At 40.7% G+C, this 22,753-nt stretch overlaps 1 protein-coding gene across 1 annotated transcript in view; it reads left to right on the top strand.

Moving 5' to 3' along the window:
- Positions 1–22,753, top strand: part of relt (RELT TNF receptor) — a 53,963-nt gene that overhangs the window by 17,636 nt on the left and 13,574 nt on the right. The window contains exons 2-6 of the mRNA XM_061919245.1: positions 7,982–8,056; positions 12,405–12,494; positions 12,694–12,878; positions 15,845–15,900; positions 15,975–16,229. Coding sequence (XP_061775229.1) covers positions 8,015–8,056; positions 12,405–12,494; positions 12,694–12,878; positions 15,845–15,900; positions 15,975–16,229 — 628 coding nt within the window. The 5' untranslated portion in view covers positions 7,982–8,014. The remainder of the gene's footprint in view (positions 1–7,981; positions 8,057–12,404; positions 12,495–12,693; positions 12,879–15,844; positions 15,901–15,974; positions 16,230–22,753) is intronic.

Below are 22,753 nucleotides of genomic sequence, written 5' to 3'. Positions count from 1 at the left end.
ACAATTGCTGGAAAGCAACTGAGAGACTTATTGAAAAATGAAACAATACTGTAACCCTGAAACAGGGTCTCATGTCGGTTCTTGGTGGTCTGAAGAACCCCCAGGAGGGCAAGCCCCACACTAACCAATAATAAATAAATAACTTCTTACCATCAACGCAACTTCTTGAACAGGTGCGGTAGAAACGGATGGATGGATTAAAAATGCACAAGGATGTTTAATATTTTGAACAACATGTTTTAACACTGATTAAAAGTGGAATTATTCATTATTTATCGTGTTAAGCAGAGTCAGGTCAAATTTACCTGAGAGCCGGATGCAGTCATCAAAAGAGCCACATCTGGCTCCCGAGCCATAGGTTCCCTACCCCTGATGTAAATAGTCATGAAAATAGAGAAAATGCATTGAATGAGAAGGTGTGTCCAAGCTTTTGGCCTGTACTGTACATTGACTTGGCTATTGACATGCTACTCATTAGCATTAGCGATTTTACATGGCTTCGTCCAAATTTGTTAATGAAAAATTCCACTAAGACGCACGTTAGAATCAAAAACAGTTGATGCGTAATAAGTACAGTTCCGGTGCTATATCAGTTCAAATGTAAACGATACCCATCCTGAGGCCGCACAAAGTATTTACATTTTTAACCACGTGACTAAATGTGTTCACCATGGCTACCGACAGATCGTGACTTTCAGCTTTGGTAGGCCTTAAGTCATTATTCAGTGCAAGAGCAGACTTTTTAACCCAGTTCTAATTGTCGTATGTACTAATTATGTGACTAAAATACAGATGGGAATATTTGGGCACTTCACAATTCAATCCCATTCTTGGGGTGATTCGATTCAGGATCAATTCTTGGTTATTAACTCTGTTTTCTTAATAATAATAATAATAATAGATTTTATTGGTAAAAGCACTTTACATTGAGCAAACAACCTCAAAGTGATACAGTGCATTAAAAGAATAAATAGATAAATAAGAATAAAAACTAGAACAGCCTAATAGTTAGAACATATCTAAAAAAAAAAGGCTTTTTTTTTTTCTTCAAAGAAGGGTTTTAAGCCTTTTTCAAAAGCATTCACAGTCTGTGGTGCCCTCAGGTCGTCAGGGAGAGCGTTCCACAGACTGGGAGTAACGGAGCAGAAAGCCTGGTTTCCCATTTTTCGGAGCTTTGTTCTCGGTGGTTGGAGGAGGTTAGCCTGTCCGGAGCAGAGGTGTCGTTTGGGGGATTTGGGGGTGAGCAGTTCTTTGAGGTAGAGGGGGGGCATTTCCATGGAGGCACTGGTGAGTTAGTAGGGAGACTTTGTAGTCATTTCTGAGCGAAATTCTTAATACTCTAACCACCATCAATTCAAAACAACCCCAAAATAGATCGACTACTTAACAGAATAATGTTTTGTTTGACTAGTTTCTGGTTCAAAATAAGATTTTCCACCTAAACAAAACCTCTTCTCCCTTTTTCAAGTGTGCTGAATGTGGTTGGTCTCCATGCAATAAGAAAGCACCATGGTAGAGATTGGTCGTGTTTGTTGTGCAAGCTGAAGTATTCTCGGAGGTGTTACTGTCCATCCATTACCTGATAACACAAGCAGTTATATAAAGGAAACATTCAAGTTGAGGGCACAAGAGTTTGAAGTGCAGATGGAGCATCGAAAGACATGACATAAAGCAGTGAGTGTCCAAACTTCAAGTGTCTTCAATTTGGCCCGCGAGACGTCACAAATTCAAACAATTTGACTGGGAGTGGTGTATCCATGTCATATTCTGTGAAATACAGTCTGGTGTGCTGTGGGAGATTATATAATTTCTTTTATTTGGGTTAAAAATATTTTTTGCAAACCAGTAATTATAGTTTGCAAATTATGTGTTTTTGTTGTGTGTCGGTGCCGTCTCGAGCTCGGCAGAGTAACCATGTAATACTCTTCCATATCAGTAAGTGGCAGCCGGTAGCTAATTGCTTTGTAGATGTCAGGAAAACAGCGTAAGGCACGGTGCAGGTAAAAAGGTGTCTAATGCTTAAACCAAAAATAAACAAAAGGTGAATGCCCCTAAGAAAAGGCATTGAAGCTTAGGGAAGGCTATGCAGAACCATATCAAAACTGAACTGGCTGCAAAGTAAATAAAAAAAGATTGCTGGACGACAGCAAAGACTTACTGTGGAGCAAAGACAGCGTCCACAATGTACATCCGAACATGACATGACAATCAACAATGTGCCTACAAAGAAGGATAAAAACAACTGAAATATTCTTGATTGCTAAAAAAATAGAGTAGAAATATTGCTCAAAGGATGACATGAAACTACAACTGGAAAATACCAAAACAAAGAGAAAAAGCCACCAAAATAGGAGCGCAAGACAAGAAATAAAACACTACACACAGGAAAACCGCAAAAAAAGTCCGAATTAGTCAGAGGGTGATGTGACAGGTGGTGACAGTACACCTACTTTGAGACAAGAGATATATTGATGCATGCTTGGTTATGGTTTAAAGTCATACGCCACAATTGCGACTTTTTACTGTCAACTGAGTTTCATTTTTTAATGGTTTCTGCTGGTGGTGTGCCTGCGGATTTTTTCAACGCAAAAAATGGGCCTTGGCTCAAAAAAAGGTTGAAAAATACTGATCTAGAGGTCGGTTGTCTGTTAATTGTTTGCCATCTGGTGGCCTACTAGAGTATTTCTGCCAATAATTGTACTTTCCAAGAAGGTGTAGCACATCATTGACTTATATGAGCCAATCCAAACAACCTTCCCTAGTCATGGTGCAGGGAAAAAAAAATCCACCAGCACAAAAATTCAACACATGGTTACACATAAGGGGTTTTATGGACGGCATAGATTACGCTTGTTAGCTGCATCGTTAGCCACCTCGTACTTGCCCTATTTTGCAAATTAGAATGCGTAAAATAAAGAAAAACGTCCATAAAAGTGCTGTTTCCTTTGAACTATGGCGGACATGTGATTAAATATAATATTTATCCAATGCTTGTTATTTTGCCTTATAAACGTCCCACCCTGGACACAAACTATTCTCCCCTCAGGCAGGAGACTACGGTCCATCCAGACCCATGTCACCTGAACAGTTTTTTTCCCCTCGGCCATCAGGCACATGAACAATAAGATCCGATAGCTCAGTTACAGCTTATTTTATTACTGTAATATATGTTTTATGTTGCACGATTGCGCCAAGAAAAATTCGTAGTTTGTGAACCCTTTGTCAAACATCCATCCATCTTCTTCCGCTTATCCGAGGTCAGGTTGCGGGGGCAGCAGCCTAAGCAGGGAAGCCCGGACTTCCCTCTCCCGAGCCACTTTGTCCAGCTCCTCCCTAGGGATCCCGAGGCGTTCCCAGGCCAGCCAGGAGAGATAGTCTTTCCAACGTGTCCTGGGTCTTCCCCGTGGCCTCCTACAAGTCTGACGTGCCCGAAACACCTCCCTAGGGAGGCGTTCGGGTGGCATCCTGACCAGATGCCCAAACCACCTCATCTAGCTCCTTTCGATGAGGAGGAGCGGCGGCTTTAATTTGAACTCATCCCGGATGACAAAGATTCTCACCCTATCTCTAAGGGAGAGCCCCGGTGGAGGAAGCTCTTGTACCCGTGATCTTGTTCTTTTGGTCATAACCCAAAGCTCATGACCATAGGTGACGATGGGAATGTGGATTGACCGGTAAATTGAGAGCTTTGCCTTCCGGCTCTGCTCCTTCTTCACCAAAACGGATCGATACAGCGTCCGCATTACTGAAGACGCCGCACCGATCTCACTCATGAACAAGACTCCGAGGTACTTGAACTCCTCCACTTGGGGCAAGATCTCCTACCCAACCCGGAGATGGCACTCCCCCCTTTTCCGGGCGAGAATTAGGACTCGGACTTGTAGGTGCTAATTCTCATCCCAGTCGCGTCACACTCTGTTGCGAACCGTTCCAGTGAGAGCTGAAGATCCAGGCCAGATGAAGCCATCAGGACCACATCATCTGCAAAAAGCAGAGACCTAATCCTGCAGCCACCAAAACGGATACCCTCAACGGCCTGACTGCGCCTAGAAATTCTGTCCATAAAAGTTATGAACAGACAAAGGCCAGCCTTGGCGGAGTCCAACCCCCACTGGAAACGGGTTCCGACTTACTGCCGGCAATGCGTACCAAGCTCTGACACTGTTCACACAGGGAGCGGACAGTCCGATACCCCATACTCTCTGAGCACTCCCCACAGGACTTCCCGGGGTACACGGTCGAATGCCTTTTCCAAGTCTACAAAGCACATGTGGACTAGTTGGGCAAACTCCCATGCACCCTCAAGGACCCTGCCGAGAGTATAGATCTGGTCCACCGTTCTCAAACAATGGCAATAAAGACTATTCTGGTTCTGAAACGTCACTAAATCCAACAGGACAGGACTAACTTGATCCGTCCTAATTATACTGCAAATCCAAACTGTTTTCGCACTGTTGTCTTCTGGTGCAATTATGCAGCTATTATAAATATACTTTACAAGCCTGCCATCCTTTCTATTTTGCGTGTAAGCATCTGCGTTCAAAGGACTCCGGCTTGTTAGTGATTCCCAAAGCCCAAAAAAAGTCTGCGGGCTATAGAGCGTTTTCCGTTCGGGCTCCAGTACTCTGGAATGCCCTCCCGGTAACAGTTCGAGATGCTACCTCAGTAGAAGCATTTAAGTCTCACCTTAAAACTCATTTGTATACTCTAGCCTTTAAATAGACTCCCTTTTTAGACCAGTTGATCTGCCGTTTCTTTTCTTTTTCTCCTATGTCCCACTCTCCCTTGTGGAGGGGGTCCGGTCCGATCCGGTGGCCATGTACTGCTTGCCTGTGTATCGGCTGGGGACATCTCTGCGCTGCTGATCCGCCTCCGCTTGGGATGGTTTCCTGCTGGCTCCGCTGTGAACGGGACTCTCGCTGCTGTGTTGGATCCGCTTTGGACTGGACTCTCGCGACTGTGTTGGATCCATTGTGGATTGAACTTTCACAGTATCATGTTAGACCCGCTCGACATCCATTGCTTTCCTCCTCTCTAAGGTTCTCATAGTCATTATTGTCACCGACGTCCCACTGGGTGTGAGTTTTCCTTGCCCTTATGTGGGCCTACCGAGGATGTCGTGGTGGTTTGTGCAGCCCTTTGAGACACTAGTGATTTAGGGCTATATAAGTAAACATTGATTGATTGATTGACTTGAAGGGTGTGTCTGCGATCAGAAATACAGAATAAAATACAAGCAAGTCTAATGTGAGTTTCACCGTAGTCTACCCAAACGACACCATTGTAGTTTGTAGTTTGTAATTTATGGAAATATATTTGTATCAATGCCAACTGCATACTTACACTTGGGGTCTTGAGGCCGGATATTTTAAATTGCGGCCCTCTTTGGGCGAATGGTTTCTTTGTGTGTGCGTATAATCCTACAGTCTGCTCATTACGCTTTGGAGCAGAATGGAGAAGTGAGGACTCATTCGCCGTGTCTGAACTTGCAGGGTGACTTTCACGTAATCCAGCGGTTGCGTTTTATAGCTTGTCTTGTCAGATTGGAAATAACGGCTGTGTGACTTGGAACTATTACATAATTCACTGTATGGCCACGCTTGGGAATTTCCAGCATTTTGATGGACTAATTATGACATAATAGTCACTCTGAATGGCTAGTTATGGTGTTTCTTTTTAGTCTCTTTCTACTGCCTCCATACCAAGGGCTGTATACCGAATAGAGATGTCTGATAATTACTTTTTTGCCGATATTCCGATATGGTCCAACTCTTGATTACCGATTCCGATATTAACCGATACCGATATATACAGTTGTGGAATTAACACATTATTATGCCTAATTTTGTTGTGATGCCCCGCTGGATGCATTAAACAATGTAACAAGGTTTTCCAAAATAAATCAACTCAAGTTATGGAAAAATATGCCAACATGGCACTGCCATATTTATTATTGAAGTCACAAAGTGCATTATTTTTTTTAACATGCCTCAAAACAGCAGGTTAGAATTTGAGACATGCTCTCCCTGAGAGAGCATGAGGAGGTTGAGGTGGGAGGTAGCGAGGGGTGTATATTGTAGCATCCAGGAAGATAGTCATCATCATTTTATTTTATTCCTTTCATGAAAATGCATATTTATTTACAAGCTACGTACAATTGACACTTTCATTGTTTTTTTTGTTTGTTTTTTTGTTTCTTATACAGTGCTGCAAGGGGTTCTGGGTATTTGTTCTGTTGTGTTACGGTGCGGATGTTTTCCCGAAATGTGTTTGTCATTCTTGTTTGCTGTGGGTTCACAGTGCGGCGCATATTTGTAACAGTGTTAAATTTGTTTATACGGCCACCCTCAGTGTGACCTGTATGGCTGTTGGCCAAGTATGCTTTGCATTCACTTGCGTGTGTGAAAAGCCGTAGATATTGTTTGATTGGGCTGGCACTTAAATGCAGTGCCTTTAAGGCACGCCCCCAATATTGTTTTCTGGGTGGAAATTCGGGTGAATGGTTGCCCCGGGAGATTTTCGGGAGGAGCACTGAAATTTGGGGGTCTCTCGGGAAAATCGGGAGGGTTGGCAAGTATGACTGGGAGACGCGACTACTCTGTGTACTTCTCCCTACGTCCGTGTACCACTCTGTACAGCAGCGTTTTAAAAAGTCATAAATTTAACTTTTTTAAACGATACTGATAATTTCCGATTATACATTTTAAAGCATTATCGGACATCTCTAATACCAAAAACAATAATTTTTGGTACCGGTCGTTAATTAGGTCAGTCCATGAAGACCATGAAGATTCTGGACCAACGATGCTGCTGTCGGCATTTTTTGTTCCAGCCGACCGACTTAATTATGAAAAACTGTCCCATTCAGTTCAGCTGCCAGTTGAATAATGACAAATAAGGAAGCAACACCACACAAAAGTTTGTAACACAACAGTGTTTACTTCATCGAAGTCACGCACGCTGTGTCAGTTTGAAGTGAGCGCACTTTACTCACGACGAGTCACAACCGCGTTTTTTCTACCGTCCTCTTAGCGAGCCATTAATCCACAGGCCACTATTAATCTACTCAAAAAAGTGAAAAATTGAGACATTTTTCGGACTATAAGGCGCACCTAAAATTTTTTTAATTTTTAGTGCCTTATAACCTTGTGTACCTAATGTACGGAATAATTCTGGTTTTGCTTACCGACCTCGAAGCAACTTTATTTGGTACAAGGTGTAATAGGTGTGACCAGTAAATGGCAGTCACACATAAGAGATACGTGTAGACTACAATGTGACGCCGGTAAACACCAACATTTTTAAATGTTCAATTGAAAATATAGAACCGTACACACGGCACTCAAAAATCCGTCAAAATATTTTAGTACGACTCTGAAACCGCACCGCTTGATGGATTGTCGGCCCATTACGGCCACCGTAGTCAGAGATACAAGTATTACTACGGTGTGTGTATAAGGAGCGCAAAATGGCACCTATTAGCAGACATATTATCTGGCGTTTTGTTACACAATATTACGCCAAACCAACTTTTCTTACCTTCTGGCACCTGCTGATGTTTATTTGAGATCTGCATAACTCCTGACAAATCTTGGCATTCTCTCGATGAGCTCCAAGAGGTAGTCGCCTGAAATGTTTTTCGCTTCACAGGTGTGTTTTGAAGCTCATCGAGAGAATGCCGAGAGTGTGCAAAGCAGTAATCAGAACAAAACATGGCTATTTTGAAGAAACTAGAATATAAAACATGTTTTCAGTTATTTCACATTTTTTATGTTAGGTACATAAGTCCACATGTGTTCATTCATAGTTTTGGTGCCATCAGTAGCAATCTACAATGTAAATAGTCATGAAAATAAAGCCTTGAATGAGAAAGTATCCAAACTTTTGGCCTATACTGTAAATCCTTAGTTCTAGTGCGTGTTGTCATCATTAACTTAATTCATGACTAAACGTGATATATTTCCTAAATTGTCTTCCACAGATCATATGCACATAGAAGAATACGTTGAAGAAGATGAGGAACCACCTTTGCTGCTCAGCTCTTGTCCTTCTCATGGTAATTATTTACCCCAGGTCTTAGATCATCCATGAGTGAGATGGGCCATGGATCACACCTTTTAATTCAGCGGGTGGCTATTTTAAAAATAGCGCTACAAAAACAAAGCATAAAAAGTGGAATGAAAGAGTGAGCGCGTGTAATTCAACACAAAAAATGTGCAATAGTGATGCTAATTACACAAAGCTGCAATGCATACTGTTTTTTTTTACTTTAAAACTGTAATTTCTCAAATAATAATGAATGAATATTTTATATGAATAATTGTTTGAATTATTGACCTCAAATATTCCACTTTTATGGGGAACATAGGTTTTCTTTGACAAAATCTGAAATTGATCTAAAGATATAGGCATTGAAAGTAAAAAGTAATATGTATTGATATATGACTTATTTTTAACACTTTTATAAGTGGGGCTTTAGTCTGATATTTGTTGTCATTGCTCAAAAAAATAATGAATCAAAAGCATTGTTGTTATGAATTATTGACCTATTTGAGGCTCTAATTACTTCACATCAAATATTCCACTTTAAATATTTTTTGGGGAAATATTTTGTGCATTTGCCATTAAAAAGCAGGGTTTTCTTTGACAAAAGGAGCATAAAATATTGAAAGAAGTTTAAATTCATATCAATGGATATATCTAAAGTTGATTTATAGATGTTTAAACATTGAAAGATGAAAAAAAAATAATATATATATATATATATATATATATATATATATATATATATTTAATATATGCCTTGTTTTTAACACTTGAATGACTTAGACCCTTTTGGGTCCTTGTGTCCGTTTAAAGGGGAACATTATCACAATTTCAAAAAGGTTAAAAACAATAAAAATCAGTTCCCAGTGGCTTGTTGTATTTCTTTTATTTTTTTTTCAAAATTTTACCGGTCCCGGAATATCCCTAAAAAAAGCTTTAAAGTGCCTTTTTTTCGCTCTCTGCGAAGACACTGTCCATTTTCCTGTGACGTCACACAGTGCTGCCAATACAAACAAACAATGGCGAATACCGCAGCAAGATATAGCGACATTAGCTCGGATTCAGACTCGGATTTCAGCGGCTTAAGCGATTCAACAGATTACGCATGTATTGAAACAGATGGTTGGAGTATGAAAGTATTGAAGAAGAAACTGAAGCTATTGACGCTATTCATAGCCATAGCATAGCTGCGTTAGCATCGCCGGTAAAATGTGCGGACCAAACGATCAGGACTTTCGCATCTTGTGACACTGGAGCAACTTAAATCCTTCGATTGGTAAGTGTTTGTTTCGCATTAAATGTGGATGGAAGGAAACGTAATATAGTTGCAAATGCATCTGCAGGTTATACATACATCTCTGTGCCATGTCTGCTTTAGCACCGCTGGTAAATAGCATGTTAGCATCGATTAGCATAGCATGTTAGCATCGATTAGCTGGCAGTCACTCCGCAACCAAATATGTCTGATTAGCACATAAGTCAACAACATCAACAAAACTCATTTTTGTGGTTTTGTTGACTTTGTGGTTGCAAATGCATCTGCAGGTTATCCATACATCTCTGTGCCATGTCTGTCATCGCCGGTAAAATGTGGAGACACTCCAGCACATTGAATGGTGGTCTGGCGGCAGACACTTTCACATCTTGGGGCCAGTGGTGCAACTTGAATCCCTCCCTGTTAGTGTTGTTACACCCTCAGACAACACACCGACGAGGCATGATGTCTGCAAGGTTCCAAAAAATAGTCGAAAAAACGGAAAATAACAGAGCTGAGACCCGGTGTTTGCAATGTGTTGAAAATGAAAATGGCGGCTGTCTTACCTCGGCGACGTCACATTCTGACGTCATCGCCACAGAGCGATAAACAGAAAGGCGCTTAATTCGCCAAAATTCACCCATTTAGAGTTCGGAAATCGGTTAAAAAAATATATGGTGTTTTTGTCTGCACCATCAAGGTATATATTGACACTTACATAGGTCTGGTGATAATGTTCCCCTTTAAAATTCACTAAAAGTGAGGGGTGCGCCCTGATGGTTAGAATAAATATTGTATTGGTTTTTAATTAAAAACATCAAAATGGCTTCTGCATGCTTAAATTTTTCAGTGTGCGTCCCTCAGTGGAAAAAGTTTGGACACCCATGTATGCAAAATTCCATCCATCCATCCATCATCTTCCGCTTATCTGAGGTCGGGTCGCGGGGGCAACAGCCTAAGCAGGGAAACCCAGACTTCCCTCTCCCCAGCCACTTCGTCTAGCTCTTCCCGGGGGATCCCGAGGCGTTCCCAGGCCAGCCGGGAGACATAGTCTTCCCAACATGTCCTGGGTCTTCCCCGTGGCCTCCTACCGGTTGGACGTGCCCTAAACACCTCCCTGTATTTAAAATTGATTATTTAAAAAAAAAAAAAAGTATAGTTTTTTTTTTCCAATCGATTTTTGAAAACGAATCGATTTAGATTTGGGATAAATAAGAATTGCGAATCGGATGTGAATCGTTTTTTTGTGCACCTCTATAAGAAAAGCAGTTTATTTTCCGTAATGGAGTTGAATAATATTAACTTTAGGGGCGGTTTAGCTCGGTTGGTAGAGTGGCTGTGCCAGCAACTTGAGGGTTGCAGGTTCGATTCCCGCTTCCGCCATCCTAGTCACTGCCGTTGTGTCCTTGGGCAAGACACTTTACCCACCTGCTTCCAGTGCCACCCACACTGGTTTGAATGTAACTTAGATATTGGGTTTCACTATGTAAAGCGCTTTGAGTCACTAGAGAAAAAGTGCTATATAAATATAATTCACTTCAATTCACTAACTTAGGCGAGCGGCTCCACACTGTGTATGGAGACACATAATTAGCTGCAGGCCATTGGACAGCCGGGGAACTAAAACTAATGTCAGCCAGAGCGACATTAAAAGGCAATAATCGGCAACGACCTTAACATAGTTTTTCAAGAAAATCATCCGATAGTATGCGCCTGCCTAGAATTACTGCAGGGTCAAACTCGTTTCGCAAAATAATTAACGCATGCATGCTTACTTAGCATTACCACCGGCTCAGGATTAACGCCGGGTCAGACTCGTTTCGCAAAATATTATTTTTATTAGCATATGCCTAGAATTTCCGCCGGGTCAAACTCGTCACACCACGAGTGACACTTCACCTGTCATCATTTTCAAAATGGAGGAGGTTGATTTCAATAAAGGGAATAAGATTAAGAAGCTATTCAGTAGGATTTAAGGTCTAAGCTACAGAATATGCTAAAAAGAACGGTAAGCAGCTATGTTTTATTAATATACCGTAGCTGCGTGTGTCAAATATGAGTCATTAAATGACTCGCCTCCTGGTGGTAGAGGGCGCTAGTGGTCCTTCTGGCGACTACTCAGCTGCAGAAGAAGTGACAACAAGCAGCGATCGTTTATTTTTTCCTCTCGCTTACACTTTTAACATGGAGGATTACATATGTAAAATAAAACAGTTTTCTAAACTGGACTTTCAATCGAAGCAGGAGGTAATAAAGGAAGATCTCCGTCGAGACAGAGAGACTTTTAAAAACTGAGGAAAGATAAGGAAGACTTCTATACACAAGTTATCGATGCTTTTGATCAGAAGGAGCTGCGCATGGACTTCATGGACCGGCATAGCTCGGTTGGTAGAGTGGCCGTGCCAGCAACTTGAGGGTTGCAGGTTTGATTCCCGCGTGTGCCATCCTAGTTACTGTCGTCGTGTCCTTGGGCAAGACACTTTACCCACCTGCTCCCAGTGCCACCCACACCGGTTTAAATGTAACTTAGATATTGGGTGTCACTATGTAAAGCGCTTTGAGTCACTTGAGAAAAGCGCTATATAAATATAATTCACTTCACTTCATTTATAAGTAAAGGTAAGACCATAATAACGTTTTGTTTTATTAAATGTGCTTTTCATTATGATATCCTTACATCACACTCAAATTTATAAGCGCAGGACTAAATTTACCACATGCCTTTGGTAAACGCCGGCGTGAGAAGAGGTTTTAAATTAATTAGTGCCCCGGCGGCAATTCAAGGAAATACAATATATATATATATATATATATATATGTATGTATATATATATATGTATGTATGTATATATATGTGTGTGTATACTGTATTTTCTTGAATTGCCTATATATACATATATATACATCCATCCATCTATATATATATAGATGGATGGATGTATATATATAGTCGAGGTTTCTGTGGTGTATCCATTATCCAGTGCTCAATACCAGGGTAGAGCGGAATATACGTAATTGTAAAACATGTATACAACTTTTGGCAAAAAACTTGACATGCCGCGACTCACTAACTTGTAAGAAGGTGTAATTTTGTGTCTTCCAGGTGTTTGGCTGTTGTTGGAGTGCGGCACAGTGTCGGTGGGGAGAAGGGTGTGCATGTCTGCAATGTCCAGCTGGCCACGAGCCTTCCAAAGTAAGCAAAATAACCCGGAGAGTGTTGTGGTATAGAATGGTAGCGAGTGTTTGGATAACTGCACAACATTGAGGGTCGTGAGCGCCGTGTGGAGAGGGCACCATCATGTTGGCAATGTTATATATATTTGTATTTATATTTCATACTCGCCTTCCTTATGCATGTCTCTGCTTGCATTTCTTCTTGTCTCCTTCATCAGCCTTGCGAGCAGGTCCATAGTCAGACACAGGAAGTCCAGTGCCTTTCCTGCCGCTCCGGAACCTTCTCAGAATCGTCAGACTCCCAACTGTGTCGTCCACATACCTCCTGCCAAGTCCGTGGTCAAGAGCGCGTGGCCCCCGGCACTGCCAACTCAGACGTTGTGTGCGGAGACTGTCTGCCCGGGTAACCACCGCGCCGCCCTTGTCTCTGCCTGAATGCCTGCTTTGAGTCCGACCACAACTTTTCCCACTGAGGGCCGCACACTGAAAAATGAAAGCATGCGGGGGCCATTTTGATGTTTTTCATTTTCCAAACCATTAGGGGTTCCCTCAATTTTGGGGCACGTTATAGTTCCTGGGGACCCAAAAGGGTCATTATAATAATAAATAAATGGGTTGTACTTTTATAGCGCTTTTCTACCTTCAAGGTACTCAAAGCACTTTGACACTACTTCCACATTCACACACACATTCACACACTGATGGAGGGAGCTGCCATGCAAGGCGCTAACCAGCACCCATCAGGAGCAAGGGTGAAGTGTCTTGCTCAGGACACAATGGACGTGACGAGGTTGGTACTAGGTGGGGATTGAACCAGGGACCCTTGGGTTGCGCATAGCCACTCTCCCACTGCGCCACACTAAATGTTATATTTGTATCAACATGTGATAGCAGGGACCCTGCCATTCAAAACTAGGTTGCTACATTACTAATGATTAATGTAACTATAGCTGGAAAAATAGTACAATAACAATAGGAGAGACTATTCATCCCTGAACACCATGGAGTTCATATAGGCTTTATGATGCATTAAAGTGTAAAAAGTTAGTCATATTTTTTTTTTTTACTTTCAACACTGATATATCTATTGATCAACTTCAGATCTATCCGTTGCCATATAGTTTTAAAAAATTTTTTTATGTTCATCGGCTTTTTTTTCCCCCCAGAGTAAACCCTGTTTTTATTTGTGTATAAAAACTAAAATATCAAGAATTTTTCCCTAAACATTTCTCAAAATGGAATATTTGGTGGGAAGTAATTGGAGCCTTAAATAGATAAATAATTCCTAACAACATTGATTTTGATTTGGGATGTCCGATAATATTCGACTGCTGATATTATCAGCTGATAAATGCTTTAAAATGTAATATCGGAAATTATCGGTATCGGTTTCAAAATTATCGGTATCCGTTTCAAAAAAGTAAAATGTATGACTTTTTAAAACGCCGCTGTGTAGACGGCCCAATCACATAATATCTTCTGATGTTCACACACACAAGTGAATGCAAGGCATACTTGGTCAACTTTAACACTGTTACAAATATGCGCCACACTGTGAACCCACACCAAACAAGAATGACAAACACATTTCGGGAGAACACCCGCACCGTAACACAACATAAACACAACAGAACAAATACCCAGAACCCCTTGCAGCACTAACTCTTTGGGGACACTACAATATACACCCCCCGCCACCCCCTATCCCCACCCCGCCCACCTCAACCTCCTCATGCTCTCCCAGGGAGAGCATGTCCCAAATTCCAAGCTGCTTTTTAGAGGCATGTTCAAAAAAATAATGCATTTTGTGACTTCAATAATAAATATGGCAGTGTCATGTTGGGATTTTTTTCCATAACTTGAGTTGATTTATTTTGGAAAACCTTGTTACATTGTTAAATGCAGGGGTGCCCATTACGTCGATCGCGAGTTACCAGTCGACCGCGGGGGGTGTGTCAGTCTATCTCCAGCCAGGCTTTTAAAAAAAAATAGACCTAAAAATTAGTGATCATCAATCTTCACCAAGACGTCACTTAAATGACATTCACGGTACCGGAGGGTCTTGTGAGATGACGCTGGCTGCTGCAAAATCATTATGAAAATATGACCGAGAGGAAGGCGAGAAACACTTTTTATTTCAAAAGACTCTCGCGCCGTACCTTCCGTCAAAACTCTAAAGGCCGACTGCACATTTCCTATCTTCACAATAAAAGCCCTGCTTCATGCTGCCTGCGCTAACTAAATACAGAGTCTCGGAAAACTGGCGTGCACAAGCGATCCCTCAGAAAGCTGGCGTGCACATCACTTGTGCACGCCAGCTTTCCGAGACTCTTATTTTGTTAGCGCGGGCAGCATGAAGCAGGGCTTTTATTGTGAAAATAGGAAATGTGCAGTCGGCCTTTAGAGTTTTGACGGAAGGGACGGCGCGAAAGTCTGTTGAAATAAAAAGTGTTTCTCGCCTTCCTCTCTGTCGTTTTTTCATAATAATGAACTGGCAGCAGCCAGCGTCATCTCACAAGACCCTCGGGTGCCGTGAATGTCAATCAAGCAAGCTACGGAATTTGCCGGCAATGTTTTTCTTGTAAAGTGTATGGAAGCTGGATGAATTAGATGCCAAAAAACAACCACTTTCATGTGGTATTGTACAGAAAGGACAACTTTTTTTCTCCTCCATTTGAAAATGTGGGCGTTATCATCATTACTGTCTGATTCCAATCAATGCAAGTCATCAGAATCAGGTAATACACCAACTTATATTCTTGTCTTTATGAAAGAAAGACATCTATATGTGTTACACATGCTTGTATTATCATTAAACACATTTAACTTGTTTACAAAAATGTCTCTTTCATAAATAAATATATATAAATGATATATATAAATGAGGTAGATCCCCTCGAGTTGGTCAATTGAAAAGTAGCTCGCCTGCAGAAAAAGTGTGGGCACCCCTGGTTTAATGCATCCAGCGGGGCATCACAACAAAATTAATTCCACGACTGTATATATCGGTATCGGTTGATATAGGAATCGATAATTAACAGTTGGACAATATCGGATATCGGCAAAAAAAGCCATTATCGGACATCTCTAATTTTAATTAATTATTATTTTCCCCCGCGACCCCAAAAGGGAATAAGCAATAGAAAATGGATGGATGGATATTATTTTTTGAACAATGACAATTTAAGAAAAAAATCAGTCTAAAGGTCTCGGGGACCCAAAAGGGTCTCCGTCATTAAAGTGTTAGAAATAAGTATATTTTTTTAAAACTTTGAACACTGAAATATCTACAGATCAACTTCAGATCTATACACAATGCTATGTATTTTGCATAATCTCTCACTAATTAAATTATATTTTTCTTGACAGCTTTCAATCCCAAACCACTGTAAGAAATCCTTCAGTCAAAAGCTTCTGTGTAAAAAGTAAGCACACTTTCTTTCCCCTTCTCATTAGTCCACATTTCTGCTATTTACGCAAATCATTCACCACTTCCCAGGTTCCCCGCACCTCAGAAGGGTGCGCACGGTGGAAAAAGGCCCCGGCACCGGCGCCGGAGGGCCCGTCAACGACACGGTGGTCCGCAGTGCGGAGGAGAAGACGGCCGAGTACGCGGTGTTTGCTTTGGTGCCCATCTTCTGTGTGGTGGGCCTGCTGGGGATCCTCATCTGCAACATCTTGAAGAAGAAAGGATATCGCTGCAATGCCGACAAGGAGGACGTCGACGCCGAGGCTGCTGCACACCAGAAAGAAGGTGAGACATGACCTGCAAGGACTGGAATCATAGAAAAAGGAGTGTAAACAAAGAGCCTTTAGAACAGGGGTCACCAACGTGGTGTCCAGATGAGTCGCCCACTGGCCTGTTCTAAAAATAGCTCAAATAACAGCACTTACCAGTGAGCTGCCGCTATTTTTTTAAACTTTATTTATTTACTAGCAAGCTGATCTCGCTTTGCTCGACATTTTTAATTCTATGAGAGACAAAACTCAAATAGAATTTGAAAATCCAAGAAAATATTTTAAAGACTTGGTCTTTACTTGTTTGAATAAATTCTTTTTTTTTTTTACTTTGCTTCTTATAACTTTCAGAAAGACAATTTTAAAGAAAAAATGCAACCTTAAAATTATTTTAGGATTTTTAAACACATATACGTTTTTACCTTTTATATTCCTTCCTCTTCTTTCCTGACAATTTAAATCAATGTTCAAGTAAATTTATTTTTTTTATTGTAAAGAACAATAAAAACATTTTAATTAAATTTTTCATTTTAGCTTCTGTTTTTTTGACGAAGAATGTTTGTGAAATATTTCTTCAAACTTATCATGATTAAAATTCGAAAAAATTATTCTGGCAAATCTAGAAAATCTGTATAATTGAATTGAAATCTTTTTTCAAAGTCTGTTGAATTTCTTTTAAAATTTTTGTTCTGGAAAATCTAGAAGAAATAATGATTTGTCTTTGTTAGAAATATAGCTTGGTCCAATTTGTTATATATTCTAACAAAGTGCAGATTGGATTTTAACCTATTTAAAACATGTCATCAAAATTTCTTAATCAGGAAAAATGACTACCGATTTTAAATTTTTTCCAAAAGATTTAAATTAGCTGGTTTTTCTCTACTTTTTTTCAATTGAATTTTGAATTTTAAAGAGTGGAAATTGAAGATAAACTATGTTTCAACATTTTTTTATTTTTTTTTCGGGTTTTCTCCTCTTTTAAACTGTTCAATTAAGTGTTTTTTCATCATTTATCCTCTACAAAAAACCTTCCCGTTGGAGGAAAAAAAATGTACGACGGAATGACAGACAGAAATACCCATTTTTTGGGAGGGGGGGGATATTTATCTGTTTCTATATATATTTATTGTTAGAAATCATTAAGATGACCAGTGTTTCCAGAAAGATAAATATCATTAATTATTATTAATAACATAGAGTTAAAGGTAAATTGAGCAAATTGGCTATTTCTGGCAATTTATTTAAGTGTGTATCAAACTGGTAGCCCTTCGCGTTAATCAGTACCCAAGAAGTAGCTCTTGGTTTCAGAAAAGTTGGTGACCCCTGCTTTAAAAGGTAGTGCTATTGTTGCCGATATTTGCCATTTTGGTGTGTATCAGTACGAGTCGATATAATCCGATACTTGTTTTTTGGCAGATTTTGGACTGATATCAATACTTGTCACTTTACAAAGTTATCACTACTGTATTTATTGATATTGGCGGCCATTTTGTCAGTTCATTCCACACAAATGTCCCCCGCTTCTACGCTGTCCTCGTCTCATTTTGCACTTGTTCTTTACCAAAGCCGCTTTCTTTCTCTCATGTCGGTGGGCAAACGGGTCGATGGGAATGTTTTTTTTCCCCCCCTCCGCTTTTCAAATAGGAAAATCACAAGAATAACCTTGTGTGCCTGGAAAAATAAGCGCACGCATGACCTGTAATGTGCCGGCCCGTGGAAGGTCAGAGTTTAAAACAGCTGTGAGGAGGAAACAAGCCCAACATGTCACATGACCAGGAAGTGACCTGCTGGGATACAAACCCTACCTTCTGCCATTTTCTGGCCGAGTCATACTAAAGACTATAAAAATGAGAGTCATTACCTCCCTGCTTGGCACTCAGCATCAAGAGTTGGAATTGGGGGTTGAACTGCTGCTCACTGCTCCCCTCACCTACCAGGGGGAGATCAAGGGTGATGGGTCAAATGCAGAGAATCATTTTTTTTTTAAGTGCAAGGCATTTACAAACACTACAGTGTGTTGGATCAATGTTAGAAACAAAATAATCCATATGACAAAGTCCAATCAAGTAAATATTTCACGGCCCCCCTGCAGTACCTCCACCGACCCCTTGGGGATCACGGACCTGCCGTTGAGGATTTCTGTAATGACACACATGTATATACGATTCTTGCTAATATCGTATCAACACCGGTATCGGCCAAGAAGTTGTACCGGGACAGCCCTTCTTATACCCCCATGGAGTACTCTAGATCCTGATTGTTGAGCCTTTTGTTTCCCCGCCCCACAAACTCCATGCATTTAAACTTTTCATGTATCAGTAGACAAAGCGTCGTATTGTGATCCCAGTGCCATATTGTGATCCCACTGTCGTATTGTGATCCCAGTGTCAGTGTTGTGATCCCAGTGTCAATGTTGTGATCCCAGGGTCAGTGTTGTGATCCCAGGGTCAGTGTTGTGATCCCAGGGTCAGTGTTGTGATCCCAGGGTCAGTGTTGTGATCCCAGGGTCAGTGTTGTGATCCCAGGATCAGTGTTGTGATCCCAGGGTCAGTGTTGTGATCCCAGGGTCAGTGTTGTGATCCCAGGGTCAGTGTTGTGATCCCAGGGTCAGTGTTGTGATCCCAGGGTCAGTGTTGTGATCCCAGGGTCAGTGTTGTGATCCCAGGTTCAGTGTTGTGATCCCAGTGTCGTATCGTGATCCCTGTGCCGTATCGTGATCCCAGTGCCGTATTGTGATCCCAGGGTCAGTATTGTGATCACAACAGGGTTGTATTGTGATCCCGGTTTTCGTATTGTGATCCCAGTGTCAGTGTTGTGATCCCAGGGTCAGTGTTGTGATCCCAGGGTCAGTGTTGTGATCCCAGGGTCAGTGTTGTGATCCCAGTGTCAGTGTTGTGATCCCAGAGTCAGTATTGTGATCCCAGTGTCAGAATTGTGATCGCAGGTTCAGTATTGTGATCCCAGTGTCGTATTGTGATCCCAGTGCCGTATTGTGATCCCAGTGTCAGTGTTGTGATCCCAGTGTCAGTGTTGTGATCCCAGTGTCAGTGTTGTGATCCCAGTGTCAGTGTTGTGATCCCAGTGTCAATGTTGTGATCCCAGGGTCAGTGTTGTGATCCCAGGGTCAGTGTTGTGATCCCAGGGTCAGTGTTGTGATCCCAGGGTCAGTGTTGTGATCCCAGGGTCAGTGTTGTGATCCCAGGGTCAGTGTTGTGATCCCAGGGTCAGTGTTGTGATCCCAGGGTCAGTGTTGTGATCCCAGGTTCAGTGTTGTGATCCCAGGTTCAGTATCGTGATCCCAGTGCCGTATTGTGATCCCAGTGTCAGTGTTGTGATCCCAGTGTCAATGTTGTGATCCCAGGGTCAGTGTTGTGATCCCAGGGTCAGTGTTGTGATCCCAGTATCAGTGTTGTGATCCCAGGGTCAGTGTTGTGATCCCAGGGTCAGTGTTGTGATCCCAGGGTCAGTGTTGTGATCCCAGGGTCAGTGTTGTGATCCCAGGGTCAGTGTTGTGATCCCAGGGTCAGTGTTGTGATCCCAGGGTCAGTGTTGTGATCCCAGGGTCAGTGTTGTGATCCCAGTGTCTTATTGTGATCCCAGGGTCAGTGTTGTGATCCCAGGGTCAGTATTGTGATCCCAGTGTCGTATTGTGATCCCAGTGCCGTATTGTGATCCCAGTGCCGTATTGTGATCCCAGGGTCAGTATTGTGATCCCAGGGTCAGTATTGTGATCCCAGGGTCATATTGTGATCCCGGTTTTCGTATTGTGATCATAACAGTGTCGTATGGTGATCACAACGGGGTCAGTATTTTGATCACAACGGGGTCAGTATTGCGATCCCACCAGTGTCAGTATTGTGATCCCGGGATCGTATTGTGATCCCAACAGTGTCAGTATTGTGATCCCACCAGTGTCAGTATTGTGATCCCGGGATCGTATTGTGATCCCAACAGTGTCAGTATTGTGATCCCAACAGTGTCAGTATTGTGATCACGGGATCGTATTGTGATCCCAGTGTCATGTTGTGCGTTATGCCACCGCCCTCACGGCGTGTTTGAATCCTCAGAGCGCAGGCGGCATGGATATCTGGCAGCTGACGTGAGCAAGTAAACGTGTTAACTAAGCCGGCCTGGATTTTCTCCCCTGTCACCTGGTGACACAAAACAGCTGATTAGCCATATGTCCCTCATCTGTCTGCAAGGTCAGCGCTGCACCACGTGTGACATGAAGGTAAAAAAGGCTGACGTGTCTTCGTCTTTGACTGCGTGTTTGTAAATGACCCCAAAAAGGTTGTGAAAAGGTAAACACCCCGATCTTGTCTTCATCCGGCTCTCTTCTCAGGAGAAGCTGACACTCCGTCCTTCTCTCCTTTCCCCGCCGGATCAATAATTCAATTAAGCACTGAGCTCATGGAGCCGGACTCCTTCTTCGTGCCGTGTGCTTTTTATGTTGGCTCGCTGAGCAGAAATGATGTCTCCTTCTCTTTAGTCTGCATGATAGGAAGGGAATTCACCGAGGAAGTCGAACAGGTCTTGGATCATTTTATGGTGCGATTCACATGCAGCAAAACAAGATCTGCTTTTGTCTCCTGTCTCTTTGGTCGTTATGTAACTGAAGTACTTTGTGTACATTCTCTGCTTACATACATACATATACAGCTGCTATTGAAACTAGATACTTGTTCTATTGACTGCTTACTTGGATCTGAATAGAGCACGGAGCTTAATACTGCTGTTATTTCCCCATAGCAACAATCCCCGTGGAGACTGCTCATTCAAGCCTATTATGGAGGGTCATTTGTGTCTTTTATTATGAAAGATTTTTTTTTTGACACTGAATTTATCCAACTGAATGTTTGAATTTTGTGAACTGAATTTTCAACATTTTTATTTTGTTAGCAAAATGCATGTGTTTAAAAATGGTTTGAAATTAAGTGTATAAAAAAATCAGTGTATAAAAATTCAGTGTAAAAAAAAAAAATGTTTTAAAATTCAGTGTTAAAAAAATTCAATGTAAAAAAGATTTTATGTATAAAAATTCAGTGTAAAAAAAGATGTTTTAAAATTTAGTGTTAAAAAAAATTCAATGTAAAAAACATTTTGTGTATAAAAATTCAGTGTAAAAAATGTGTTTTTAAATTCAGTGTAAAAAAAAATTCAAGGTAAAAAAGATTTAGTGAATAAAAATTCAGTGTGAAACGTTCGGTGTCAAAAAATTTGCTGTTTTTTTAACAGATTAAAAAAAAAAATTTTACATCGAATTTTGCCCACAATTTATTTCGTATATAAAAAAAATCAGTGTTTTAAAAATTCAGTACAAAAAAAATTGGTATTTAAAAATTCAGTTTTGTGAACTAATTTTTTTTTAAATCAAATAATACTGACAATTTCATTGAAATAGTTTTTACAAAATGCATGTATTTAAAACAAATGTTTTAAATTCAGTGTATAAAAAAAGTCAATGTGTAGAAATTCAGTTTTGTAAACTGAATTTATTTTTACATCAAATTATGCTGACAATTTTATTGAAAAATGTTTTTACAAAATGCATGCATTTAAAAAAAAATTGTGTTTTTAAAAGTCAGTGGATAAAAATTCAATAAAAAAAAAATCAAATTTTTTTAACTGAATTTTTTTTACATCAAATAATGCTGACAATTTCCCTGAAACAAAATTAACAAGATGCATGTATTTTAAATATTAGTAGTTTTAAAATGCAGTGTAAAAAAAAAAATCAATATATAAAAATTCCCTTTTGTGAAATTATTTATTTTTTGAAAAAAAATACAACAAAATGCACGCATTTAAATATTTGTTTTTAAAATTCAGTCTGTTTAAAAAAATTAATGTATAAAAAAGAAAAATACGTAAATTAGGTTTCAAAGTGGAGGAAAAAAGTAGCGGCTTATAGTCCGGAATTTTCGGTATTTATAATCCTCACTTATTAGTGGCGCTAACGCCGAGCTAGTGGTTAGTGCCGCCAGCTGCTAGACCGTTAAATGGCACTAGATGCTAGGTAGCGATCAGCACGCTAGCTTTCTTCTACAGAAAATGAGAAAAATCACCAGTTCCGAATATGAAACGTTTATCCTGGCCATTTCATTTTGGAACCGATTTATTAAAAAAAATAAATAATAACATTTAGGAATATTTGTGCCTTAATCCTGAGGTATCACAGAAGCACATACATGCTATCTTGAGAAGAAATTAACCTGAAGTGAAAAATAAAATAGTTTGAATATATTTTGTGCTTAATTAACGTGTCTGCATATTTGCTATTATCGATGTCAGCGTGCAATAATTACTGCTTTTTACAGTTTTTTCCCTTGGCGACGTTGTTTGTGCCAAAAATGCAACCAATCAGAGTACTGATTGGGTGAATGGCAGACCACTTGTTATGTTCCGGACAAACGTCAAACATAACCCGATATCGCCATGTAAAAGGCACATATCAATCAATCAATCAATGTTTACTTATATAGCCCTAAATCACTAGTGTCTCAAAGGGCTGCACAGACCACCACGACATCCTCGGTAGGC

Source organism: Nerophis ophidion, linkage group LG13 (assembly GCF_033978795.1).
Source record: "Nerophis ophidion isolate RoL-2023_Sa linkage group LG13, RoL_Noph_v1.0, whole genome shotgun sequence".
NCBI lineage: Eukaryota > Metazoa > Chordata > Actinopteri > Syngnathiformes > Syngnathidae > Nerophis > Nerophis ophidion.
This window is presented reverse-complemented; position numbering and strand designations above follow the sequence as displayed.